The sequence below is a fragment of the Aspergillus mulundensis genome (genome assembly GCF_003369625.1).
Source record: "Aspergillus mulundensis strain DSM 5745 chromosome Unknown scaffold_2, whole genome shotgun sequence".
Lineage (NCBI taxonomy): Eukaryota > Fungi > Ascomycota > Eurotiomycetes > Eurotiales > Aspergillaceae > Aspergillus > Aspergillus mulundensis.
Genome location: NW_020797890.1, coordinates 2,134,336 through 2,161,407, shown reverse-complemented (window position 1 = coordinate 2,161,407; position 27,072 = coordinate 2,134,336). Strand labels below are relative to the sequence as shown.

At 51.1% G+C, this 27,072-nt stretch overlaps 8 protein-coding genes across 8 annotated transcripts; 4 read left to right on the top strand and 4 right to left on the bottom strand.

Annotated features, from left to right (window-relative positions):
- Positions 1–672: 672 nt before the first annotated feature.
- DSM5745_03351 (MDR family MFS transporter) lies at positions 673–2,770 on the top strand (the record flags this gene model as incomplete). The annotated part of the gene is made up of 5 exons (XM_026745367.1): positions 673–957; positions 1,031–1,060; positions 1,118–1,428; positions 1,479–1,600; positions 1,653–2,770. The coding sequence occupies 5 exons, from the start codon at positions 673–675 to the stop codon at positions 2,768–2,770; spliced, it is 1,866 nt and encodes a 621-aa protein (XP_026606233.1).
- An 818-nt stretch (positions 2,771–3,588) lies between these two features.
- On the bottom strand, positions 3,589–5,250 carry rlmA (SRF-type transcription factor RlmA; the record flags this gene model as incomplete). The annotated part of the gene is made up of 1 exon (XM_026745366.1): positions 3,589–5,250. The coding sequence occupies one exon, from the start codon at positions 5,248–5,250 to the stop codon at positions 3,589–3,591; it is 1,662 nt and encodes a 553-aa protein (XP_026606232.1).
- Positions 5,251–7,836: 2,586 nt separating this feature from the next.
- On the top strand, positions 7,837–11,172 carry DSM5745_03349 (DUF1708 domain-containing protein; the record flags this gene model as incomplete). Its single annotated transcript, XM_026745365.1, has 6 exons — positions 7,837–8,026; positions 8,104–8,267; positions 8,333–8,426; positions 8,493–8,721; positions 8,775–11,032; positions 11,093–11,172. The coding sequence occupies 6 exons, from the start codon at positions 7,837–7,839 to the stop codon at positions 11,170–11,172; spliced, it is 3,015 nt and encodes a 1,004-aa protein (XP_026606231.1).
- Positions 11,173–12,147: 975 nt separating this feature from the next.
- Positions 12,148–14,278, bottom strand: DSM5745_03348 (putative sucrose transporter; the record flags this gene model as incomplete). The annotated part of the gene is made up of 8 exons (XM_026745364.1): positions 12,148–13,043; positions 13,094–13,209; positions 13,263–13,452; positions 13,502–13,573; positions 13,624–13,690; positions 13,750–13,994; positions 14,059–14,084; positions 14,181–14,278. The coding sequence occupies 8 exons, from the start codon at positions 14,276–14,278 to the stop codon at positions 12,148–12,150; spliced, it is 1,710 nt and encodes a 569-aa protein (XP_026606230.1).
- An 846-nt stretch (positions 14,279–15,124) lies between these two features.
- On the bottom strand, positions 15,125–17,400 carry DSM5745_03347 (glucose-6-phosphate dehydrogenase; the record flags this gene model as incomplete). The annotated part of the gene is made up of 10 exons (XM_026745363.1): positions 15,125–15,237; positions 15,296–15,667; positions 15,720–15,927; positions 15,980–16,056; positions 16,109–16,193; positions 16,255–16,452; positions 16,524–16,868; positions 16,929–16,949; positions 17,013–17,085; positions 17,357–17,400. The coding sequence occupies 10 exons, from the start codon at positions 17,398–17,400 to the stop codon at positions 15,125–15,127; spliced, it is 1,536 nt and encodes a 511-aa protein (XP_026606229.1).
- A 2,412-nt stretch (positions 17,401–19,812) lies between these two features.
- DSM5745_03346 (60S ribosomal protein eL33) lies at positions 19,813–20,603 on the top strand (the record flags this gene model as incomplete). The annotated part of the gene is made up of 6 exons (XM_026745362.1): positions 19,813–19,837; positions 19,965–19,974; positions 20,111–20,164; positions 20,224–20,265; positions 20,322–20,422; positions 20,506–20,603. The coding sequence occupies 6 exons, from the start codon at positions 19,813–19,815 to the stop codon at positions 20,601–20,603; spliced, it is 330 nt and encodes a 109-aa protein (XP_026606228.1).
- Positions 20,604–24,446: 3,843 nt separating this feature from the next.
- DSM5745_03345 (uncharacterized protein) lies at positions 24,447–25,753 on the top strand (the record flags this gene model as incomplete). The annotated part of the gene is made up of 4 exons (XM_026745361.1): positions 24,447–24,657; positions 24,711–24,788; positions 24,839–24,961; positions 25,011–25,753. 4 exons carry the CDS (start codon positions 24,447–24,449, stop codon positions 25,751–25,753), a joined length of 1,155 nt encoding a protein of 384 aa, XP_026606227.1.
- Positions 25,754–26,309: 556 nt separating this feature from the next.
- On the bottom strand, positions 26,310–27,008 carry DSM5745_03344 (DUF3602 domain-containing protein; the record flags this gene model as incomplete). The annotated part of the gene is made up of 5 exons (XM_026745360.1): positions 26,310–26,459; positions 26,521–26,640; positions 26,721–26,790; positions 26,841–26,910; positions 26,960–27,008. The coding sequence occupies 5 exons, from the start codon at positions 27,006–27,008 to the stop codon at positions 26,310–26,312; spliced, it is 459 nt and encodes a 152-aa protein (XP_026606226.1).
- Between the last annotated feature and the right edge of the window lie 64 nt (positions 27,009–27,072).

Sequence of the window (27,072 nt, the reverse complement as noted above, 5' to 3'; positions counted from 1 at the left end):
AGTTGGCTCTGCACACATATCCCTTATGATCATTATTGCGAGTAGTATGATTATCTATACCCCAGCTACAGTTCCACTGTAGATGCCATAGAACTGGTAAAGAAGACGCGAAGAAGCATACCTTCCTAAACAGGCAACGATCTGTATAATTGTCTTTCTTCTCCCTCGTGTCTCACCTCGGAGCTATTTCTAGACATGAAACCCGGTCGAATCAACATTTCAACGCATCAAATCCTGCATTATGACAGCATCACTGCTATAACACCTGCACCTGGAACCTGAACTCCTATCCCCACTCTTCATCGAGATAGTCTCGGCCTCGGAAAAGACGGCCGTCTGTCCTTGGTTCTGCCTAGCGCGAACATATTGGGGTCGGAGCCTGCTCGGAGGTCCCCGCCTCCTATAAAATTTTATGCTTCTGTTGTACGGCCGTCGTCGGCCGAAGTTTGACGACAATCTCTCAGTTGCAGTCGCAACATATATTAAATCTACGGCGATGCATACTAAATCTCTATCTAGCTAACATCTTGTTTGCGTGACTGATCTAGGCCCTTCGGCAAGACCCGCCAAACGGAGAGCCAAGTCCAACTTTTTACCCCAGACCCAGTCATCTGTTCGCCTCTTCATCGATACTTTTTTCTGCCTAACATTCGATTACCCTCCGTTGGCAACATGGCGGCGCATGAAGTATCATCCGAACAGGAGAAGTATCCTCAGGATGCAGTCGACAAGGTTATGACAGCAGAGAAGGCCTCAGCGCCGAACGGAGCGCATGCCGACGAGTCATCGGAGGGCGCCAGACTTCGTTCTTCGTCGTCAGAGAATAAAGATTCGCTTCCCGGCGATGATGCGGATGCAGCACCGGATACGGAGACTGGGAACCCGCTGGACCGGGTTCCGTCTCAGGCGCAGAGATTAGGGAAGAAGAAGATCGCAGTGGTTATGGGCGCACTCTGCGTATGTTCTCCTGTGTTCTGGTTGAAATACTGCTCGGGTGGTGTGCTAACCTAACCGACTTGAGGATAAATAGCTTGTCCTGTTTCTTGCAGCTTTGGATATGGTATGGTCCTCATAGTGCCTGTTCTACGTTCATATGTACTGACGCGGGATTTGATAGACCATCATCTCTACAGCCCTACCGACGATGGCCGCCGATTTCAATGCATCTGAGAGTGGATATTCGTGGATGGCTTCATCGTTCTCTCTGACCAACGCAGCCTTTGTCCCACTCTGGGGCAAAGTGAGTGATATCTGGGGCAGGAAACCCATTCTTCTCCTCGCCAACGCTGGATTCCTCATCGGTAGTCTGATCTGTGCGCTGTCCATCAACCTGCCCATGGTTTTGGCTGGTAGGGCAATCCAGGGTGCTGGAGCTGGCGGGATTATCACATTGGCAAATATCTCTGTTTCTGATCTATTCAGCGTTCGGTGAGTGGGTCTCTACCCTGCCTCGTAAGTTGTGTACTGACTGTTTGCAGAGAACGGCCGATGTATTATGCGCTTTTTGGAACTACTTGGGCTATTGCAGGCGCTCTAGGTCCTCTCGTTGGAGGCGCCTTTACAACCAGTGTTACCTGGCGTTGGTGTTTCTATCTCAACTGTATGTTCTATGTCTTGCACGCTGCATCTGCGACTGAAACTGACCTGCGTAGTACCGATTGGCGGTTTCTCATTTTTTGTCTTGTTCTTCTTCCTCAAGATTGAGTCACCCAAAACTCCCTTGATCGCCGGGCTTAAGGCGATCGACTGGTCCGGCACTCTTCTCATCGTCGGCGCTACTCTCATGTTTCTATTCGGCCTCCAGTTCGGCGGCGTGGACTACCCTTGGGACTCGGCAACAGTTCTCTGTCTCATCATCTTTGGCGTACTAACCTACGTCCTCGCCATGCTCTACGAATGGAAAATTGCCCGTTATCCGGTTATTCCCATCCGCCTCTTCAGCAACTGGCACAACGTTCTTGTCCTCTTCATTTGCTTCCTGCACTCCCTCGTCTTCATGGGCGGCTCTTACTACCTGCCGTTTTACTTCCAATCTGTCCTTCTCGTCTCCCCCATCCTTAGCGGTGTCTACGTCCTCCCCCAGGTTCTCTCTTTGTCTGTCCTCTCGATTATAACAGGAATCCTAATCAAGAAGACCGGCCGCTACCGTGAGATTATCGTTGCCGCCTTTGTTTTCTTAGCGCTAGGCTACGGCCTGTTTATTGACCTAAAGCCATACGCCAGTTGGCCCCGCATCATCATCTACCAATTAATCGGTGGAATTGGAACGGGCCCTCTCTTTCAAGCGCCCCTCGTCGCTCTGCAGGCCAACATCCATCCCTCCGACATGGCCGCCGGAACCTCAACGTTCTCCTTCCTCCGTCAAGTGTCCGCTGCTATCTCCATCGTCATCGGCACGGTCATCTACCAAAACATTCTCGTCGACAAGACCTCTACCATCGCGGCGGCAGTGGGTCCCGAAATGGCAAGGTCGCTTCAGAACTCTTTTGCATCCAACAACCATGACCTCATTCGCTCGCTGCCCGAGGACCAGAAAAGCGTTGTTCTATCTGCATTTACCTTCTCGCTGTCCCGCATCTGGATCTTCTATACCGCTATGGCTGGCGTCGGGTTGATCGTTAGTGTCTTTGTGAGACCCGTTGAACTGAGCAAGACGCATACGATGGCGAAGACCGGGTTGGCCGAGCAGGAGCGCGCTAGGAAGGAGATCCTGGAGGTGCAGGCTAGGGCGCGCTCTGCTAAAATGGGTGACGGGAAAGAGACCGTGTAGTCTGTCTCTGAACGGTCATTTGCCGAAATGTTCTGGGTGTATAATTTGATCTAATCGAAATGCATGTGTACATATTCACTTGGTACATACTACATAGCGAGCATGCATCTACTCTAATGATAGACTTCATTGGTGGCATTTTCCACAGAGCATTCTTACGTGCCTCATACTTACTCGTGCCTTCTATGGTGGCGGGAAGTTGAAACTGCAAGTGTTTCATAGCTGCTAGCTCTTCGCGAATGAAGTTCCGTTCTAGCGTCCAGCAAGGATTAATTAGGTAGTCTCGAACCAGGCGAGGCAGGGAATTCGATACCATTTGATTGCAATATATAAACATAGACCTAATTAAACATCTACCCCCACAAACCCGGAGAAGATGAGAAAGAAAAGAAAGATAGAAACCCCCGGAAAGAAAGAAGAAGATATATGGTAGAAGAAAAGAAATAGCAAGCTGTTTCAAATAATACCAAGATGGCCATTCTGGAGTTGATTTCATTATCGCGAATTTTCTCTTGAGCCTGCATACTACACTAGGTAGTACTCCAAGAACGACGAAGAACAAGCACGCCAGACCAGACAAGGGGTATAGAGAAACAAGACTATACTTCGAGGAATCGAAATGAAAGTGAGCGAGAAGAGAGGAAATCCAACATTAGACAAACAGTATAGAAAGAGACGTCTTGAAGGAGAAACCGTACTCCCAATCCCGAACAACTTTTCCAAACGCCTTCAGATGCAACGAGAAATGAGGTGCGACGAAATAGCGTGATACTAGCACAGGCTGGAAATCGCATCATCTAAGAAGGTGGGAACGAAAATTATGTTTTTGCTTTCTTTGCAATGACTTCCCCGTTAGGGCCGCTGTCTGAACTCTTGCGTTTCTTATCTGGCTCTTCCTCCCTACCAAACCCTGGACCATTCTGCACTTGAGGAGTTGGAAACACGAGAGGGCTTGGGAGTATATTGCTGTCCGGCCCTGAGCGGCCAAATCCCCACTCGGCAGGGAAGAAACTAGACGGTGACGGAAGGAGCGCATCGGAAACAAATCGGCTAGGCAATGCAGAAATCGGCGTCTCTATGTTTTGGTTGTTATTATAAGCAGTGGTGTTTTGTGCCGATGCCGTCGTCGTGGAGGGAGGCGGCGGCCTCGCGAATGGATTTGGGGGCCCTTGAGCCCCCGCACTGTGGATGGCACCTGCAGATGGAGATGGCGGCGGTAACACCACGCCCGGATGACTGGGATCTAATTTCGCAGGGGTTGCGGCCTTATTTCCGGCGGACGACGACGACTCTGCTGTCGCACTTCCCGGCTCTGAGTTCTCGCTCGGTATCTGAACTTTGAGTTGAGGCCGTTTGGAACCCAGTTGGCCACTGTTGGTCCGCGCAGGAGGCTTTATGTCCGATATGGAGTTGGAAAGAGGGACTTCGGTTTTGGCCCGCTGCGGGGGTGACGGTTTTTTAGGTGACTTTTTCTCGTCGGCTTCATCCTGCACTGGCTCGGTCTTGACGCTCGTGTTCTCACCAAAGCCGACGAAGAAATTGCGCGCTAGGACCGATCCGTGATCATCAATAGGCGTAAATATACTGCGCGACTTCGAAGTTGCCAGGGGTTTTATATGTGGGGGTGATTGCGCTTTTTCCGGCTTTGGGTTTGCTGGCATTTGATCTGTCGATGTCTCGGGAAGGGATGCCGTACGCTGTGCATGCTGATGTTGATCTGGCAGATACGGCTGGGCCACATGGGGTATAGACGGGTGAGGTGGCTGTGACATGGCCATAGTAGTGGGGGGCTGTGCGAGAGTGTGCGGAGGATGCTGCGGGTGGTGCTGTGGATGCGCTTGTGGGTGGTGCATTATCGGCTGAGGAGCCATTGATTGGGGAGGCATTGAGTGCGGCGGCATGGGCTGATGCTGAGGGTGGGGCGGTTGATGCTGGTGTCCCGCGGCATGGTGGCCAAAATGCGCAAATTGAGGCGGTCGTGATGGCTGCTGGCCCATGTTGTGAGGTACATTCGGATTGTAGACAGAGGGATTCGGCATGTATGAAAAGCTGGTCGGGGGAGGCGGAGGTGGGGGCGGGGTCCCATGATGAGGCGGACCCCCAAGATTTGAGCTGACACGACGTAGATGATTCCTCGACGAGGGCCTAGAGGCTCCTTGTGGCTGTGGTGTGCCATGGCGTGGATCGAAAGGTATCCCGTTGTGGATTGGAGGAGAGGCAGAGGGGGCGTGGTTGACGTGTTGGAATCCTGGGTGAGGAACGGCCATCATTTGAGGGGGGTTCTGATGGGGCGCATGGAATTCATCGGGAGCAGGCGTGGCATCTTCTTCGTCTTCTTCATCATCATCGCGTTTGCCGCTGAAGTCTGCTGGTCCTTTGTGTTCATGGGGTGGGCAGAGCTGCGGCGGTTTCAAGTCAGATCTCCAATACGACCCAAAGCAAGGGGGAGTAACAAACAAATTTGTGGCGGTAGAGAGCATCTTGCATATCACACGAAGAGAACTCATAGAGCTTTTTGTTGTGACCAAATATGATAACCGCAACATCAACAGAGCATAAAACCGCGAGTTCGTGTGCCTTCTTAAAAAGACCGCCTTTTCGTTTCAAGAACGTCCTAGGCAATGACCACGTTAGCTATGCGATCGGGTCGCCATTATACCAAGACTTTGTGACTAACACTGAGCGGTTGCGATCATCTTTGATCGCCTTGATCTCGATCTTTCTTCGACCCATGAGGGAAAGTGTTTGCGGGCGGAGCGCGCAACGAGGCTACCGAGGTTGAAGTATAAATGAATGAGCTGAAGAGATGGAGTTCGAGTCGTCCTTCGAGTCAAGGAGTGGCGTGTATCAAATGAGTATGATGAATACAGAAACCGTTAGATGGGTCGAATAAAGCGCGCGATAGAACGAAAGGTTTCTGTGCATTTGTCACAGGTAAGGCTTTGCTGATCGCGATGACCGCGAGTCCGTCTCCTTCTGGAATTAGCAGAGGCTAGCAAGGAAACGACGGTGTATGAAGCAAGTGTATGTTCCTAGCAGGAAGAGAGAATGAAAAGAAAAGGTGCATTGAATGTGCGCTAATCGGGGGGCTGGAGAATAGATAGACAGAGAGACATGAAAGCCGGTCGGGGTGAGGGGAACAAGACAAAGGGGAGACAAGTTCCGGGCGAAACAAAGGCCACGAGGGGCGCGTGAGGCGGAAACCAACCTTGGGAACGATAAAGACGCCCTCGAGGATCGACGGGGAACAATATTGGGATGGAGCAGAAGGGAAGAGGCCCTGGAAGGATGGAAGAGGGAACGGATGCCTCTTGGTCGGGACGCGAGTGGATGAGGTGCAGAAGGCAGGGTTCTAAAAATACTCTGCCAAAGAGTAATAGGCGGCTGCTGCCCTCAGCCGGCGCTTAAGTTGCTTAACGCCCTTTAGCCGCGTGCTATTTTTGCTCATCTTCGGAACGGAGTCTGGGCCTCTTTCATCTTTTCTTTATAACTAGGGCAACCTCTTCCATCGTCTTCAATAATGTAGATACTTACGCATGACGGAATCCTTTATTGTCGTACTGCCTGTTCAATAAAGCATGATTTGCCAGACAGCGCTGGTGATGTTGGGTGTGTTCCTTTTATGCTCGCTCTGCCACCTGTTTTTTATCCTCTGGATTGTCTGGTAAACTCATAGATGCTCCAGATATATCAGCGATCAAGCCATCAAAGTCATCAAGATATGCAGAATGCTCTGAGCCTCTGTCCGATCTTGCATTCTTGTGCGCCAAGCCAGAGTGCTCTGTGCACCTCAAGTGGTCTTACCACAGCTCCACAGACTAAAATTAAAGGTCCGTATCTTGGAGTTGGAACCCCCGATTTGTCTGGAGACTTGAAACCCTGGGAAGTAGTAGGGTCAAACAGTCAAACTGCTTCCTGCCAGTACGCCCACATATAGAAGTATTACGAGGTACATGGGTGAGTGCGCCAACCCCCAGAACCTGAACTGTATGATCTGTCATAAGGCACCAAGACCATTAAAATCAGGCCGAAAGCCGGGCCCTGGCCCAGATCAACTTATCAAATTCAAGGCTTCCTTTAATCTTATCGGGGTAAGTGGGGTGCCACCGCTATGGGAAGGATAACTTGACCATGCTCGATGATTGGACGGACCCCTGCCCAATCACCTGATTTATTTCATTTCATGATGTCTCCATTTAAGCTTCAAGCTGGTTGAACAACTTATTTGAAATAAGTTCAATTGATGGATTATGGCCTCTTGATCCTGTACGAAGTAGCAGCAATTCATACACTATATCCACGACATTACGGACCAATAATACACATATTCTCCGGAGTTGGGAGCCCGCTGCCATGCCGATTTCCTGAAGAATGCAGACCCCTGTACTACTGTAGGCCGTTTGACAGCGCAGCAATGACAGATTGGATGAGAGACGTTGATTGAGCATACCCAGAGCAGTCTTGGAAGGTCACATTGGCTGGCGATTTGGCTAGAGATAATAGTCTTAGGATGGGCAGAACCGAACCACGGCTGGGAGTAGGAGGGCTCTATTTTGCGACATGGTAAATTTCACCCCTGAAAACAAGCGACTGAGCAGGTAGATCCCCATCACGGTTCACTTGCTCTGCCTCTCCTCCCTTTCTTTTCTTCATTTGTCTTCTTTTTCCTTATTTTATCTATTCGTGGCATTTATTCATACAAACAAGCTGTGGCTCCGCTCGTTCTTCGTCTTGCTGCACGTTCGACGTGTTATGCTGCAGGCGGTCCTTAGGCTCCCAGATGGCCATTGCTTTTCTCTCCAATTTCAGTTAATTCTTCCATCTTGAGCTTCATAGCCTCATTGTTCCCCTTGCTATCTCAACTCGCGCTTTGCTTTGTATTTCTAATCTCCACTGTGTACCAACATACCGAACCGACGCTATCGCGCAGCTTCTCCGTGCTACCGGCTTGCTTGAACCGGTCGAAAAACAAATCATTCGGCCGTTAGGCATCATCGACCACGATTCTGCTCTGTTGCTACTAGCCGCCTCTTAGCGAAAAAGAACCAGAAAGCTCAGACCCCAGGATGCCGTCGTTTACTCGCTTCTTTCGGAGTAAAGACTCCCATGCTGCGAAAAAGAGCTCAAAATCCACCGCGGCAGAAGACACCGGCCCTGCGAAGCCAACATGGACCGATGCGTGGCAGCGAACAGAGATCGCCCCAGAAGAGGTCCAGCAGCTGCTGAGAGCTTGCACCCAGGAACTCAAAGTACGAGGTATGTCAATGCCCCTCCCTGAAAACGTGGCCGCATTCCTTGCTTCTTGCTGATCATTTCCTCGTTCTCCTTGACAGCTCTCCAAACGCCGTTCATGCTACTTCCGTTCCGTCCGAGCTCAGATACAGTCACAGCGACTGCTCGCAACTTTATTCGCAATTACTTCAATCAATCAGTGAAAAGAGGCTCGCCGTTCGCCGGAGATGATTTGGCACAAGAACTTCGCCTTACCGACCCGATGGTGAGATCAACCTTCTATATTTTGCGGGGCCACAGCTCTTACTTGCGCGCTTCGCCGTATTTTAGGTCTTATGCAGCGTTATGAAATGGTGCTGGAGCAGACTCCCCGGAGGAGTTGTTACCTGGGAAGCCTACGAACTATTCAAGGTTGGCGAGCAGGGTATGTTATAGATGTCTTGGGTTGTGCAGCACAGGTGTATCGTAGCACGGGCTAACTTGTACACAGACTCCCAGTTCGCTCGCGACGCATTCTCCACCTTTATACCTATCAGCGTGGACTCAGACGCTCGGGCCAAAATTATCTTTGACTTTTTCGACCTTCTAACAGCCATTGCAGCGCACGGAAAGTCCAACGGTCTGGGAGGGCGAAAGCTTTCCCGATACGCTGGATGGTGGGCTTTCGAACATGCGGATACTGGAAATGGCTTTGAAGCCGCCTACAAGAACTGGGCGAGGTGCATTGTGATCCTACATTTGATGTTTTCCGGGTTTTGCTAACCGTTCAAAGTGCCGCCGACGCAACGAGCCATTTGTTTTTTGCCTACCTACGCTCACTTTCTCCCGACGCTCCCCGCGGCATGAACAGCATATCTACACTTCCCATCGCCTTGCAGTCTCTGGTTCAAGCTACTGAGTATCCGCCCGAAACGCCGACACTTCTTCAAGTCTCCACCACCAAAGTCGTCATGATCGTCGACACAGTCTCTCCTACCCCCTTCGCTTTACTACGCCGGGCAAAGAACTTCGAATATAGGGATAGTGATCAGCATTTGCGGGAGTTTGCCGGCTACGAAGACCCCCTCAAATCCCTTACCGATGAGTGTCTTCGGGTTCTGAAATGCATTGCGTCTACTAACCAGTCTGCCGTCGATGAGCCAATTGTGGCAAACCGCGATGCATCATGGTCAAGGTTCGAGGACCTCGGATTCGGAGGCGCTATTGAAGCCACATTTGAGGAGAATGGCGGCCCCTCCAGTTCCGCGCCCAAGGAGTTTGGGGGTAGCTTGAGATCTGTACCTCATTCTGGTGGCGGTGACCTCGGTCGTCCTACAACGCCCTCATGGGCCGACTTCATGTCATCCGGCTTTGGTGATGAGAACTCTTTCAAATCCCCAGTCGCTCCCCTGCTTCTTCCGCCTGATAAGGTACTACCTCCGATTGCCACGGTGCGCGGCCAGAGCTCGCAGTCCCACAAGCGAGGTCTCAACGACGAACCGTCTATTGACCCCGGTGAGTTGGCTAGTATCACCACTCTTGACCTGGACGATTCTTTCTGGTGGGTTTGGATCAGCAGTTTGGCAGGTGAGGAGCCCATCACACGAAAGGCGGTCTTTGGGCGATGCGCTTTGCTCGAGACGATTATCAGAAACACAAAATGGCTGGTGCTAGAGGAACAGGTCAAGGGTGCTGCGCCAGAGCCTGATCCTGGCGCGTACATTGTCGAAAAGAAACGGTTTTTCGGATTCACAACTCGGAGGGGCAAGCTTTCGCGGCGCAAATCCTCGGCTAAGAAGATTAACTCTGTAGAGGACTCCTACAAGCGACCCAACAACCAAGGGCCGAATAGCAAAGCTAGCATAGCTCCAGATCAACATGCACGTATCCAGGCTGCAGCCGCCGCTCTACAGAGAAAGCACCGGGAAGAGCAGGAGCTCGCGAATGGAACGAAGTCCGCCGCAGCGCAGGATTCTTACTCAACGAAGACAAACTCCGTGATGACACTGCAGCCGTCTATCTTGAACGAGGCATCTCAGGCTATGAAATGGGCTAGCAACTACGACAAGAATGCGTATAGGACAGCCTACCTGAACGATAGCCGTGCCGGCACGGGTGCCGTGACTGAAGAACCAAAGGAACAGCCTGCGTCCTCAATAACAACCAGCACCAGACAGCCACCTCCTACTTCTCCCAGGAGCCCTACCTCTGCTTCAGCTAAATCGGTGCCAACCGCAACTGAAAAGCCCACTGGTGACGCGAAGGCCATCACTGATTCTACAAAACAGCCGACCGTAGAATCTCCGTCCCAAGAACCAAAAGAATCTGCCGACCCGGAATTGCCGCACAGGCTGAAGAAGACAGGATTTAAGAATATGTTTGGAACGACCAAGAAGAAGGATGTGGAAGTAAAGCAGCCTGTGAAGCCGGTAGAGGGTTCAGCTGTTGCTGCTGCCCGCGCTGCACTGGAGAGTAAAGCTAGGGCTTCGCAGGAGCAGCCGTCTAGTCGCAATGGAACGCGTCTGAAAAAGAAGCCAGTTCCAGCCACAGTCCCTGCGAAGTTCATCAAGCCCGACACCGAGGTGACGCATGAGCCAGCAGCTGTTGCAGCTCCAGGGTCAGTGTCCAGCGCTCCGGCTCCGGCTCCGGCTCCGGCCCCGGAGCTCACGCCAGCTCCAGCTCCCGAAGCAATGAGTGATCAACCCAAAATCCGGCGCGAGGCTGAGTACGATGCTCTTTCTCGGGTAGACACCAACGAGCAGGTAGCAGCGGATAAGGAATTCTCGAGGTTTGACCAAGGGCCCTTAGTGGAACAGCCTGCGTTCGTTCCCGAAGACTCGCCTGTCGAGGAGGCGTCTTCTGAGGAAAAGCCTATGGAGGAGCCTAAGGAGGAGCCTGAGCAGGAGCCCACCCCTAGCTCCCCGGTACGAGCCAACAACGCTTCTCATGATCGTTGGGCCCAGATTCGCAAGAATGCCGCGGAAAGGATTGTTCAAGCTGAAGCTCGTCCAATTACCGCTGATGAAGATGGCAACACCAGCGAGGAAGAAAGTGAGTTCCTTCATCCCTGTTAATCCCATAAACTCAATGCTAACATTTGTGCTCTTTTAGGCTTCGAAACTCGCGCTGCCCGTATCAAAGCAAGGGTGGCTGAACTGACCGGCAACATGCAAGCCGCAAACCGGCCCTAGAATCTAAGTCCGCCGTCGCCTTCCCGCAAAACCTTTCAAGGCTTTGACTTGTCATCATCTCGGTTCTAAGATCTATATCTGCTGAGTCCCTATCTATGTGTTCTTTTGAATAGCCATATTCCCCTTCAATGTTTTGACTTATCTTTTCCACCCTTCTTGAGATATCCTACCTGCCAGTTCATATCTCATGGCAAGCCTCACCTGTCCTCAGTTCGCAAGAGACAGACGTACGCGTGACGCCCATCCATGTTCAATCATCACGATTTTGTCTTCTGTTCGCTTTGCCGCCTCCTCTTTTTCCTACAGCCGTTTGCTGGTTCTCACCCTCTGCAGCAGTGGCACTTACCCATTCCCGTTCCATGTTTTCTATTTTGTTATATTCCCCCTCTTGTCGTTTATGTTGTGTTTCTGCGTTTTTTCTTCTGTTTTGTCTCTTTGTCATCTTACTGTATTTGGCATCTATCACAAGGTACCAAGGTACCTCGAGCAAACTCTTGCTATGTATCCATCTCTCTCTACTATGCCACATACCAATTATTTATCTAATACGTCAAAGAGAACCAAGAATTGAATAGTCTGGTCGTATAATCCTTTGGCATCTCCTTCCTCGAACTTGACGCATCGTTGTAGTGTCTCTCACTTGTTGAGAGCACGGTATGCAGTATCTGACCGCAATGTAACAGAACATCGCATTAATAGTCATCTATAGTCATGATTAGGTACATTGATGCGATAGCATAGCTCTATGTATATATAATATGCGCGAAAGGTGAATCTTTTTTAGACGTGCAGATCTTGGCATGAGCAAAGTCATTCATTAGTATATCCAGGGTATCGAGCGAATTATAGACGTCGCTGGGCAAGAATCAGGAGTAAAATATAAGAGGGGGTGATTAGAAAAAGTAATAATAGGGGAAACAACAGGTCTTCGTCACGCAGTAGAGAATAGAAGAAGAAATACCAATCGGATACTCATTATAAGACATACCGCATCCGTCTCGTAGCCTCCACAGCGATAAGCGCACTCAGGGCACCAATGAAGAGACAAATTGAGATGGCGTTCGGAGTGCTCTTGTCTAGGTCCATCCACGTTGAGTCGCTCGCTGAGTCGTCACGCTTAGTGCTCCCGGGCTCGAGGATGCTAAACACGATCCAGCTGATGAAGGTACCCACGAACTGGGGCAGAGTTGTGTAGACATTTAGAACGCCGAGGTAGATGCCGGCAAGCTCGCCTGTGGAGGGGATATTTGAGATGCCATCCTCGGCGTCTGAGTCGCTGTCTGGGTCGTGGTGGTTGAGGCGGAGCACGTCCATTTCAGAAGCGTCGCTGCCGTTGAGGTCGCCGTATGCGCCTGAGCGAACGGTAGAGGAGGTGATCATTGTTACGCCGGATAGGCGAGATGCTTGAGAGGGGTTCATTGCAAGGCGGTTAATTTCTACGCCCATGAATGCGAACGGTGCCCAACAGCTGACAGCCCATGGAATGCCGCAGATGGCAACGAGAAACGTCGCGAAAGCGCGTGAGCGTGCTAGAGGAGCGAAGATCATGGTAGCTGCGAAGACGATATGGGAGATGAGCCAAGTCGTCTGGAGATCAGGGCGTATTTTAGTGATCTTTGTGAGTAAAGCTGCTATGCCAGGAGGAGGTCGGGGTGTGAAGCGGGCCCGCTTGGTGTCTGGTGGTTGCACACAGAATGGCATAAGGACAGAACTGATGAAAGTGATGGACGAGAAGACAACTAATGAAAGACTGCCAACGCGCCCGACTTCTCCTAGCATATCTGCAGGTCGGCTCGCGTCCTTGGAGACTTCGTACCGAAAGTAGGTCTCACCAACCCATGTGGTACTGTAAAAGAGGAATGGGAACCAGCCTGCCAGATGTCAGCTTCTAGCCACGGATCTTTTTAGCAGGGCAAGTTACCGATCCACGCCCAAAACTGTGCCCAACAAATGGCCTGAATCCGCGGAGGTAGGTCCATAGTCGTTCGGAATAGCTGCGTAAGCACTTGAAACGCCCCAGCTTTTCCATCAGAATCCCTGTCACAATCAGCGTCATCGTTCGTAGTAGTAAAGTATAGTGAGCCTTTTACCTCGCTGTGATCAGGATTCGCTCCTTTACGGAGTAGGACGTAACAGCTACCGCTGCCAGCAAAGCCAATGCAGCAATGACGGTCATCTGCTTGAATTGAGTGTCGCCGAAGGTGGTGCCGAAAATGCTAACAATATCAAGAGACCCAAACACATATCCAATAAGCTGACCGACAGCCGACATCCTAGTGGCTGTACAAGTTTAGCAAAACTCCAAACTATTGTGCATATATCGACATACCCCACGCTGACCCGGCTTGTTGAGATGGAATAGGTAAAGTATCCACAATCAAGCTCCGAGCACATGCTTGGACTAGACGCCGTTAGACGTTTATTAAAAAAAATCCAGTTCCTTATACCCACCGACGTTGATGGCAAAGTCTACAGCGTAGATGCTAAGTACGGCGAGAGCAATCGTGACGCTTGCAGCCTAGAGTAACCGTAGTCAGCCATCTAGTCATGAAAAACACGCGCAAATGTCGACCGTACCTTCTCTGTGTCCTTAACAAAAGCACCGACAATCTCCGATGTCCAACCCAGTACCAACAGACACACTGAAACAACAAGCGAGCCCCCGATCATGAATGGCCTTCGCCTTCCCCATTTAGACCGAGATCGATCTGCAATGACACCGATGAGGGGTTGTATAACGAGTCCGGAGAGAGGCCCCGCAATCCAGACAAGCGATGTTCGGGACTTGGTGAGGCCCAATTGGAGGAGGTATGGGGTGCAGTCTGTCGCAGGAGGTAATTAGAGGTACGGTCGGAGAGAGGTGTGGCCGTCGAGGTCAATTCTTACAGGTCATCTCAATGCCCCAGGTAAATCTACCATGAAACAAGTCAGTCAATTTGTCAATTGTCCAGCAGTGCATCTTAGATATGAGGGCCAAAGACGTGAGATCAAAGGACGAAAGTACATACTGCAGTCCCAACAAGCTGAAAGTCAACAGCGCCATCCGCATCGCCTCCGTCCGTCCCTTGATCGAGGGTGAGCCCACCCATCTTGCAGCTTGCGGCATGTCTGTATTGTAGTCCTGCTCAGCCTTCCATGGGCTAGCTATCAGCAGTGGCCTGGTCGCGTGCCTATGATCCGGCTAGAATAGGCGTTGCCAGGGCTCGAAGCGCGTCGCGGCTGAGCTTCGCAGGTAGAACGCAGGGGCGTATCGTTCAGCCGGCTATACTCGACAAGATTCTGGGTGTATATAGTCGGAACGGTTGTCGCACGATTGGGAAGCTTTAAAGGGGATAAAAATAGCGATCAAGAATGTGGATTAATGAGATCAGGGTGTGCGCACGGCCGCTTCGGGGAGATTGCGAGTTCAGGGGAGCGGGATTCGAGCGCGTATAAGCTTGAAGTTTTTGGCTATGCAGAAACGAGAGGCTCATATAAGCGAGTGGAAACTGGAAACAAGAAAGAATGAATAAAATCGGAGGAGAAAAGGGTATAAGCTGGAGAATATGGGGCGGGCTGTTGTTGATGGCGCAGGCTGCATGCGGGCCGACTCAACTAATTTTCCCGTTCGGGCGTTGGGGGAGACCCACCTGTCTAGGACCGGAGCCTCAGTGTCTCGCTACCAGGACCCAGGAGGCACTATGGTTCGAGATCGGTATTTATACGCAGATGTCCATACCCTGGCACAGATGTATCAGATTTCAAATGCTTGGTTGTATATAGCAGAACTATCATTAACAGCCGCTCAGCTCAAAACCATCACGTAGCCTCACAGACACCATGTTGTCATCTTTAGGATAGATATCAGTCGTGTTAACATTAAGCTCTCATTTTCCGTTTAAAACGATACAGACGCCGTAAACCCAGACGCTCTTGTCATTGCGAAACCGTCCTCTTTTAATGTGTACCACACCTAAAGCCTGTTAGGCCCAGTGTGCGTCAAGGGCCACTGGTAGCCCGCAGCATCGCTGAACTTGTAGCCGTAGGACGCGGTGAAGTCGTCAAGGACGGAAGGTCCGCGGGAGCCTAGACTCAATTATTAGTTGAGGAATTCAGAAAGCGATCACACAGGCGTCGGGCTTACCGTAGGGGTACTCCATGGGAATGATCTCCTTGTTGTCGTCAAGGTAGTGGAGCAGAGGAGTGAACATCCTCCAGCTAGCATCGAGCTCGTCGTCACGGACGAAGTTGGAGTGATCTCCCTTAAGGGCATCCAGAATCAAGGACTCGTAGGCCTCGGGGATCTTGAGGTCGGAGAATCGGCGACGGTAGGTGAGATCCAGCTCAGTGACCACTGTCTGCATGGAAAGTCCAGGAAGCTTCGAATTCATCTTAATGTAAACGGACTCGTTGGGCTGGACGCGGATGACAAGCTCGTTGCGGGGGATGTCCTTGAAGATGCCGGAAGTCACGTCCTTGAACTGGATACGAATCTCGGTCTTCTGCTCGTTGAGGGCTGGTGAGGGTAAGTATATGACACATCAGGGTACAATATCAGACTTTCATACCTTTACCCGCCTTCATGATGAAAGGAACACCATCCCATCGCTCGTTCTTGATGTGAGCGACCAGGGCACAGAATGTGGGGCAGCGAGAGTCCTGGGGGACGGTGTCGTCCTCCTTGTAGGCAGGCTTGCTGCCATCCAGTGATCTGCCGTACTGACCGATGATGACATCCTTGGGCTGAATGGGGTCCATGGCGCGAAGAACGCGAACCTGTAGAATGGATTAAAATCACCCAAAATAGCGTGCCTTTTGAAATCCTTACCTTCTCGTCACGGATATCCTCAGCGGAGAAGGAGATGGGGCGCTCCATGGCAAGCAGCGTCAGGACCTGCAGAAGGTCTAGAGCAGCTAAATCAGTATATAGTCCAATCAGAAGGCACTGCAAACATACGGTTCTGCATAACATCACGGATGATGCCGAATTCATCGAAGTATCCACCACGGCCTTCCGTACCGAAGGGCTCCTTGAATGTGATCTATGGCAGTGAAGTCTGTCTCAGCGAAACCATCCGAGGGACGCGTAAATTCTGATCCTACCTGAACGTTGTCGATGTGATGACGGTTCCAAGTGGCGTTGAAGAACTCGTTGCCAAAGCGCATAATAAGAATGTTCTTAACCATCTCCTTGCCCAAATAGTGGTCGATACGGAAGATCTCGTCTTCCTTCCAGTTAGGCTCGAGGGCTTTCTGAAGGTCGCGAGAGCTCTGAAGGTCCTTGCCGAAGGGTTTCTCGACCTATAATCCGACGGAGAACCGATTAGCCCTCTTCCCTTCCTTCGCGCTATCGGAACCGCCATCGGACTCACAATGATACGAGCGACGCCGTTCTTTGGGTAGCAGTTGCGCTTCAGCTGCTCTGAGACTGTGGTGAAAACGCTGGGGGGAAGCGCCATGTAGAAGACTCTGTTCTGTTCCTTCTGGTCCTTCTCAATCTCCTCAAGGTGCTTTGCGAGGTTCTTGAAGGAGTCATCCTGGTCATATTGGCCGCTGATGTATGTGCAAAGCTCGCAGAAGCTGTTCAGCTGTTCTTCGATTTCCTTCGTGGGAGTCTTGATGTATGAGCGCACTCGCTTAAGGTATTCATTGTGGTCCATCTTTGTGCGGGCATATCCGACGATCTTGATCCCCTTGGGGAGGAACTTGTTGCGGAACTGCAGAGGAGGTCAATCGAGTGACATCAGAATGGACATCGGTGATCGGCAACAACATACAAGTCCAAAAAGAGCTGGGAACTGTCCGGATTGTCAGTTTCATGCGGTTTAGAATTTCTTAGAAACAAGGCAGGAATTACGAACAGTCTTCTTCTTCGCAAGGTCACCAGAGGCACCTAGTACCACAATGACGGTGTCATCTTTGAGTTCGACAGTGCTGCGCCGACCGTCCATGTTAGCAGCTAGAATTTCGAGAGCGCGATTGAAAACGCTGGAGTGTGGTTGAGAGAGCGTGGAGGTGAAGAAATGTCCGGGGAACGCCAATTAAGCCCTGACTACTTTTCGAGCGTGAAAACAAAAGAGAATTGGGCGTGGGTTGAAGAGGAAGAGCAGAGTGGTGCTCTTTTTGGGGGAGGGAGAGTTCAGTGTGAACGGGCGGGCTGGGAGGCACGGAGGGGCAGTGATGTAATGCTGGCGGAAATACTCACCTCCCATTCTGCTGCTCCTCGGCGCGGGCTATCGTGGCGGACATCTTATCGGAGGGAATATGGTTCGGAATTCTAGGAAAGGTAGTAGGTAAGGATAAGAATCGTTCTTCAAGAGGAAAAATGGTGTATTTGAGAGGGGAAGCTTGTAAGAGAGGGGTGAAAGAGCTTTGTTGGAAAAATCCCCTACCGTCAGTGCCGGCGGAGCAGCCTACGTTTTAAACGCCGTGAGGGCTTCTGCGAGCTACGGAGTTCCGGCGATTGCTTGATTGCTTGCTTGCTAAGAATTATGGGCTTTCTGTGACTCCCAGTCGCGTTGGGTGGGTCGTAGGTGTGGCCGGCCTTCTGTCTTCCACTGCGATGATGCTTGACATGGACCTGATGCCGAAGCTCCCGTGGCACTGTGGCAGCCATCCTTCTTTCATTTGTCTTGTCGAGGAGATCGCAGACGATCGGCCATTATCTAATTGATTATCCTCACTCCGTTGAGATGCTCTTGGGGCCCGAGGGCAGACTTGAGCTATCTACACGGTTTCTTTGGACGATGCTTGCGGCGATGACAGTGGGTTTATATCATAGCTCCATTCGCGACTCCATCCCCCTAACCCATCACCAGACGTTGATATTGTTTTGTTACCCATCATCCATATGTATCTAGTTGGACTTGTTATACGTATTTTGGGACCCTCATTGTAACCCCTAAGGTCCCTTACAAATCAATTATCCGAGCATAGGAGCCAAGTCAAGAATCTCAACCAAACAGCTGCTCCACCAGCCCTCATCCATGGACGGATGACCCTCGCATCGAGTCGCATGGCAACAGTCTGCTTAACCCCGCGCAGTCTTTGAGCTGACACGAAACCATATTTGATAGACGGAAAAAAGGTCTACTGCCCTTCCCCTCATCCTTATCACAGCACAATATACCAGACCTAAAGTTGAAGGCCCCAAGGGCCATGTCCGCGGGAAGGGACCCGTATGCTTAATGTTATAAATACTCTGAGAAATCAGAATGTCTCCACGGAGCGGCCCCCAGTTCGATACGCTGTTTAATGCGATACCGCAGGTGCCTATTTACGCCGTTAACCTTTAGGTGTCGTGCTACCATCTCCAAGTGCTGACCACGTGTAAGCAACAATAAGCATGTCACATTCGACAAAGGAGACTGGCAGAAGCAGCTACCCGTTACAGTCACGTCGCAACTCTGCAAGTAGATACTCCTGAGCCTCGCCCTCTTTCTGCAGCAGACCTGTTCAGCATGCATCGCCGCCGGCCTCCGAGACCCTGCTTCAACCTTGAGTCAGTTGATACAACAACAAGGATTCTCGATATCAGCAATGCAGCATACATCAGGAACCATCAACCGGGCCTGGTCCGCGGGGTCGGATCGGCACATTTGTCATTTAGAACGAACGATACGGATTCTATTTTCCCGTAAACTTATCCGTCGTGATCGACCGAGTGCATCACTCGGGCCAGCTTCCTCCGGAGTTAAGAGCAAGGATCATGAGGTACAGCGAGCTTAAACTGAGGCTTCAAGACGGTTGCACTGTTGAACGAGCTGTCTCCTCCTCCGTATATCGGCACTTTCGTCTCTTTGCTTTGTGCGGTGTAACTTAACCAGAGCACCATCTCCGGACCAAGACCACAATATCCGGAGATCTATAAGAATGCGCATGCTTCACGGGGAAGGAGAAAGCATTCAGGCCCCAGGCCCAGGGTCGGTTGCCGAATCCATGTGGGGCAATTTTTCCCAATCAGTGCTTCGGTCTGATCTTCTTGAAGATGTGGTTGACGGTTAGAAACTGCTTGCTCCACTGCTGCCGCGATGGCGGTACAGATCCAAGTTGCCATATCAGTAACGTAGTTCCTGCCACCAAGGGCAGACAGATTCGGAAGTATTGTTATAGCCGAGTCTCCAGATTCTCAAGGGAAAACAAAGAATACGCCGCCCATGGTTATGGATATCCGCCGAGATTCGAGAAACCTTATCTGGCTGCATGGGAATGGAGCCCTGCGCTCACCATTTTGGGGATGACCTGCTTTGAGGGTGTCAGCTGGGAGCTCTCGGACTACAGAACCCCGACGGTAGAATGGTGACATGGTGGGGTTCGTGAAGCCACAATTCCAGAACATCATCAAAGAACTTGCGAAGCCTTGATTATCTCGGGCCTGGAAAAGCAGATTCTCCGGAGAGATCCCGAAATAGCTTAGCTCATATATCATGTGATATGTATCACGGGATTTCGGGCAGCCCTGGGGCAACTCGGGGGTGGCTCGCTAAGCGTCCCGTTTTGGGTTAGGGCGAGCCGCGCCGAACACACGGCAAATTGGTGGCCATTGTGCGTCTTAGAATCTCCAACCGAAGCGACGACAACCACGACAACCCGGACGACTTTGCGGGTCATTTTGACAACCTTTCGACTTGTTTGTGTTGCCCGCTCAGAATAACCGTCATAATGCCTTCCGAACACGGTCACAGACGTGAGTACGCCCCTGGAGTTGGGAATGGTGGTTACGATGTGGTGGGCGAGGATTGAAATGCGCGGCAATCGGGTGTATTGAGTGCTGGATTTATCAAAAACACTACTAACATATTCGTCGCTTCTAGTCTACGTCAAGTAAGTTGCGCCCTATCGTTTTGTCGCCGCGCCGTTGCCGAAATGAAAACCTGTCATCAAATCGTTCTCCGTCGATATCGCGAGTCAAGCATGGGATAGTCAGCCGAGCAGATGGGTTAATACGATTGTTCTTTAGGGGTCGCCACCTGAGCTACCAGCGCTCCAAGCGTGCTGTCAACCCCAACACAAGGTACCGATCCGAGAACGGAACATTGGGACGAACACGGGTTTCTGACGCAGTCACCATAGTCTGATCAAGATCGACGGTGTTGAGAACACCGAGGCCGCCAAGTGAGTGATTCGGAATATCGATTGGGTATATGGGACCAATGCTAAGACGGGAACAGCTTCTACCTTGGCAAGAAGGTCGCTTTCGTCTACCGGGCCAAGCGTGAGGTCCGGGGCTCCAACATCCGGGTGATCTGGGGCAAGGTCACCCGCCCTCACGGTACGTGAATAATCGAGCGCTGAAACCGACGGCGATGAAATACGAGACGAAATGAGACGGTCATGCTGATGAAAACCGAACAGGCAACTCCGGCGTTGTCCGCGCACAGTTCCGCCACAACCTCCCCGCAAAGTCCTTCGGTGCCACCGTCCGTGTCATGCTCTACCCCTCCAACATCTAAACGCCCCCGTTTGTTTTTCATATATCCGCGGCACAACTCCGGAATCTTTGCGCAGACGGTCAGGCAAGGAGTCGACGGGATGAGCCCAGGTTGAGATGGAGTTAGTGGGTTGATAATGATCGTGGGAGAGGCAGGGCCGGACAGCCCAGCCCTACGAATCTCAAAATAAAAAGATAAAATGGGATTTCTTGTCTACTTTAACACATGGTTACTGTTCCATCTCAATAGACATTCAGCCGGCATGCCTTGTTGCAAGAACATTGCCCAGGGGGCCGTGAAATTGTCTTGACGGCGTGGGCTGCTCCAGTATATTATATGGCGCTCATGAACATCCAATCCAGACAATTCATCTCGCCTGAACCTTTTCTTTCGCCGTCTCAAGTTTCTAATGTCCCGCCTAAATCGATTTTCCAGCGTTTCCGTCCTGCGACAAAGTTCCAATGTGACTTCTGCAGACTGGGGCTATATCCCGGCCCAGGCCGCCCTGCAAGCTTAGTCTCGTCTTCTTTTGTCCAGGCTCCATTGACAGATTGCGCATTATGCTACACGTAGTATATCTGCCGTCGATCACTCCTGCGAACTCCTGGTGGCATCCACGTTGGCTCAATCACCCCTTCACTGTTGGGAGGTATATCGGTTCAAGCCCGGAATACAGCCGAAACTACTCTTCGTGACTGGACATTTGCTTGACTGCAGAGACTCCGTACTTCGTAGTAACCAGTCGTTGTCAGCCCTCACATCCACGCGTGCGGTGTAAGTCATGAAGCAATCCAACCCTGAGTATCTAGACGATTCTTGCATGATCTCCTGTCAAATCAGCATTGCGTTTATGTTGGCTTGGCCGGCAGTTCCAGCATTGAATGCGGCAGGGACGAGTGAGTAAGCTGTATGCATTCATAATAAAGCTACTCTGGGACGTCTCATTTAGAGTGTCTAGCAACAATCGCAATGGGACTCGTCCTCCGTTCCGTGCATAGCCTTCAACGCGAGATCGGCTGATAGGATACCTCCATTGCCGTTTGTGGTGTGATACTCCTCTTTGGACAAGAGATTGAGGTGTCTAACTTGCCCACCATCTTGATTGAATGAGCTTATGGTGATGAGTAGTGTAGCAGCATGTATGTGGTTGGGCTATATAGAGTTGGTAATTGGCAACCATGCCAGATCTTATAATCCAACAATATGTAGTTAGGTTTCTCGATCATGTTACGTCCTTACCTAAGAAATATATAGCTCGCCATCATAACTCACAGATAATCCTCCCCACCTTGATATCTGCACTTGTACATTTGTACCTGTCAGGCTGGTTTGCTGTTATCTGCGCCTTGTTTACGAAACTCAGCTCAACCTGACGCCGAACTGCGCCCCGATATTGGGGAAGATGATGAGTGAAGCAAGCATCTAGGTACAGACTTCAGAGCGCTTTGTGAAGAGTACGAGTATAAGGAGGGCGAGGAAGTGGGTATTCTGCGCCTCGCATTGTAATGTCTCTCTTCCGATATCTCCGAGGATATCGTGTTGTTCGAAAGCATTAGACACTGGCGTTTGCATTCTTCCGGGTTGATAGTGAAGGAGCAAGTACTCATCCAGCCATGATTTGATTGAACGTTTGTAAGTGTATTCAACATCACTTTAGTCCTAAGCGTGGTGAGTTCTCAGATAGGTTGGAATTCTGGGGACTTACTGTCAGGAATAGGAAGTCTTGTAGAAAGGACATAGAAGTCACTTTCTGTCCACAACAATCCAGTCAACTTCAATGCAAGGTTAGCTTTGTTGAAGGACCGAAGAGTACGCGAACGCTCTGTTGGTGGGTAGGCAAAGATGTACATTGCGGGAAAACATAGTATGGCGGAGGACAGCTTTATAGGGCTGAAAATATATATCTGGTCGCGAGGAAATGAAGTATGATTGATTCCTAGTTTCTGCGCATGGTACTCACATAAGGAGACTAAATACCAGCATGTTGTCCAATATCCCTTGGCCGGCTGTAGAATGATAAGCAAGGTTCCAATATCGAACCGTATGATGTATGTCTATTCATGAAGGACGCCGGTGCCGCAGATAGATATAGCGGAGAGGAGAGACCCACTAAGAATAATATGCGGAGATGCTGGGTTATGACGTAGTTCCCGTAGGTTTAGTTCTCAACCTATGAGCTTGACTCATTCAAAAGTCCGTGACAAGAGAAACTCGACCCTCCTTGCATGACGCCCCGAGAAGTTTGAGTTAATGAGGATTAAGGTAGGCGCCATCCCCCACTATACCGACCCACCGGGCAACTGGAATGAAGATCGTCGGATGCCAACGGCCAACGCCAACGGTCAAGTGGAGGATCTTAGGAGGGCCTGGGTGGGGTGTTTTGGAGCCCTGAGACTTCGCGAGTCATCGAGGGACTGGAAACCGCAAGTATGAGCCTATGAGATGAATGAGTGATGAACATGAAGAACTGTACCTACGGAGTAAGGCCGAGGTCCGCAGTTCATGCACTGGACTCTTGGAGATCAACAGCCAACGCTAAGCTTCAGGGAATCACAAGGACCGAGGCTGGCGGACTGCGGATGGATATTAATCCCGCTTAAGAACAAGGTGGTGATGCAGTGTATAAGTCGGACCATCGGTGTCAGCAATAAAGTGGCAAATAACCAATTGGATAACCCCGGGATCGCCTGCAAGAGAGGCCAACACAGAGCGCTTGAGGTGTGCTTTCGTTCTGGCCAAAGACCTGTTTTTCAGATTTCCTTGCTTGTTGCTTAGTGGCTACTCCGGACAGGCCGGCGGCATACGGAGCAGCCGGAAGCAATCAGCGAAAACGCAGCAGTGTGGGCGAGGAGTGGTTGCACAATCGTCTCACCAGCCGCCAGCGATCGCTAGCTCAGCTGCTAAGAGCCTAGACACCGATCCAAGCCAGCATCATGGACTGCGAGCCTGTCGTTCGGTTTGTCGTCGACGCGTCGTTCCTGGCCCGCGGCCTCCGGAGAGAGTCCCATGGATCAGCCAGCGTGGTGTGGAGGGCAGTCGTAACCTAACCGCTACCAAGGACTGCAAGAGAAGGATTTGTTAGCCAGAACTCTGAACTTTGAAACCCGATCAATGGCTGATCGAAGGACCATTCCAGAAGAAAGAACGAAAGGCCGGCTGTGATAGGAGAGGTTCTGCAAGATTCAGGTGGTGCTTGCGTGGCGCTGGCCGTCGACTGTCCAGTTTGCTCAAAAGGCATCAACTTTCCCTCTCGGTCTTGTTTTTGTTCTTCCCCTCGTCAGCTCTTTTGTCACTTCATCGCCTCATCGCTTCATCAGCTTCATCCACTCTGTTTCTATCTTGAACCGGTTCTTGACAGTCTAGGTAACTAAACCCTTCTCGTGCTAGCCATTAGGCTCCATTGTCCTGTTTCACCGTCGATCGCCAGCCCCAACCATCTTTTTCTCGTTGGCTGACCGGTTGTTGCAGCGTTAATTTCCTGCCTCCACCTTTCCACCGCACCCACCGTCCACGTTCGCGCTGGCTCAACTATTTTTATCAATCCAAACGTCATTCTCTCGACGGCGTAGCAATCGCTTTGCACCCTGCCAGTAGTCCTGATAATCATAATCATTGTTTTGCTGGCGTCCTCGATCTGCACGGTTCGCTCTTGCTGCCTTGAAACGTGCTATAAAGTGCATATCCGACTCTCACTCGAGCAAGGAACCTGATTTCGTTTGGACTAATTGCTCCATCCAACCCACTCGACTTGGCGGTTTCCACTATCCTAATCGCCGCGCTCCACCACGGTGATCGTGACGGGCCCGACAGCTCCAATTCCCAGCCTGCTTTATCGGCCACTAAGGATTAGTTTTCGTCATAAAAATGGACTCCTCCCCCCAGCCCACGTCTCCGACGCCATCCAAGCGCAGTCGTGCTTTCAGCTCCAGCGGCAGGTCCGACAGATCAGAAAAAACTCATCGCTCCAGCGGCTCTGGCAATAAAATCTCTCTTATCGAAACCTCTGAAGAGAAACATAGACGCAGTCTACAAACAAAAGCCGACCCAATGCTGGCCATGAGTGAGGCGCAACCAAGTATGTTGCCTGACGCCGAAATGTGATTTCAGAGTTGCTGACCAGCTCTGCAGATTTGGTTGCTTTGGAAAAGTCAAATCTAGGTAGCCTCAGGGCCATGCAACACAAAGATCAGTATGGCAACATTATAAGTGCGCTTCTCGGAACATAATGCTATTTTTTGGAGACTGACCTTGGGCAGGCGAGCCTGATCTTTCTAACCCTACCCGGCCCCGATTCGAACGTCCTTTAGACACAATCCGCTCATTCGAAGCTGCCATCTATGGACAGTATGCTAGTCGTCCTACGTCTTATGCACAACCAGGTATGTCTCTTTGTGCTAGACGAAGCCTCAGTTGCTAATCGTGGTGAAGAGGGTGGTGACTACAGCAGACGGAGCAGCTACTACAACCAATACCCGAACGGGCAAAACCGGCAATACAACGATCGTGGATATCATGGCGGCCGCCCAAACAATTATTCGCGACCGAATAGTTATATGGACAATGGAAATGGTTACTACAACGGCGGTGGACCCTCGGAGAGCTACTACCCATACAACCAAAACGGCGGGCGGCGACCACGTCAACAACCTCGAGGTCATTCCGAGCAGCCTTCGTACTCAAGCCAACCCAGCGGCTATAGTCAAAACGCATACGGTCAAACCGGCTACTTCAAATCATCGGACAATGTCACTGTTGCGACGCCCTCCGGTTCTGGCAGCACCCCTGATCAATGGGCCAATTCGACCGATCCAAGTTCGATAAACAGTTCTCTCGACCAGTTCCAACAACAGCAGCAGCAACAGCAGCAACAGCACGAGCAAGCCATGGCAGACAGTTACGGCTTCCAAGGCTTCGGTGCCGGGCCCAATATCAATGACCAGACATTCGTGTCCAATTCGGCTGGAAAGCCTCCATACGGTCAGGCTCCTCCGGCTCCCCCTGCCCATGATCCGAATGCTGGCGGCCCAGTTGGTGGCCCACCAAACCCTCAACTTGTCGCCGGGCGTCGCCATCTCCAGCGAAAATCGCAACAGCAGAGCGTATCGTCCGACGCAGGCGACAACGGCACGAAGCGCAAAAGCTGGTTCAAACGCACGTTTACCAAAAACTAGCACCCTCTTATTTTTGATATTCGTGCTTTTTCTTCCGACTCCCACTACCCATTCCAGCGTTCTCGGCATTAATTTACTCGGATGTAATACTCGGCGTTTATCTGTTCTCCAACTGGCAACTGCGGTGATGCGAACACCGTATTGGTTTCAAATCTGGCTCGCAGGCTTATCTACTAGGCAGTGTTTTGACGATGATGAGATTACGATATGTGAATAATATTCATAATGTACCTATGAAACATGATAGCTCCTTGTTTAGGTGGTTTCGAACTATATCTTTACTTCAGGCTGGTCGGCACTGGGCCAAACACTAGGATTATTGATGACGAGAAGAACTCTACCCTTCCCGTTTTATATATGTTCGCAGCACAACTATATTCAGATATGACCAAACTCACTGTCCAGTACATTACGCAGACAGGGGTAGTCGGAAAAAGCAGCAAGAGGGAATCAGAAAACAGCAACAAGACAGACAAATACTCAAAAATACACCCGGAATCGTCATCACTATCACCTCTACAGACCTAGAAAGATAGGCAAGTAGCAGGTGAAGGAATCACTTCTTCCCAAAGATCTTATGCTTCAGCTTATCCGCCAACCCTTCATGCGCAACCCCAGCCTTCTTCTCCTCTTTCTCCTCTTTCTTCTCCTCCTCCTTGGCCTTCTTGTGCTCGGGGTCTAGGTGCACGTTCCCTTGGCCGCCGCGCTGTTATGAAACCAGTTAGCGCTTCTTCTATTGTCTTTTCTCTAGGGTATGTGGGCCGTACGCCAGTGTGGTAGTCCCCGTCCACAGACTGCCGCACTGAGATCTCTGGGATGAACTCCGTGTCGTGGGGCTGCTTCGCCGGCTTTACGTGAGGAGAGCCGATGTTTCCGGCGCCGCCGCGCTGAGCGTCTCGTTAGTGTCGCTGTCCAGTGATTGTCTCGTGTAGATTGTGAGCAGGAAGGGGAGGAAGATGGGACATACACCAGCGGAGTAAGCGCCGTCGCCTTGGTCGCCAACTGGGCCTTCGCGGACGATGCCGCCGTCGATGTACCTGATGGACTCGTTAATCCTTGAGCTTTTCGAGATGAGAAAGGCACGTACTCGTTGCTGTCAGGGCCGATGTTCCCCTGGCCTTCGCGATGCAATGCGATGTCAGTTACGTTCGGAAAGCCTGGGCTAAGGGATCCGAGGCGGGGCAGGGCTGAATGGTGGGTACGAACCTCCACGGCCGTGGGAGACGATAGGCGCATGCTCCTCGTGGTCGGTCATGTTTGAATGCGATATCGTTGGTAGCTGTGTTCAGTGGTGTATAAATACGGGACGGTTCAAGATC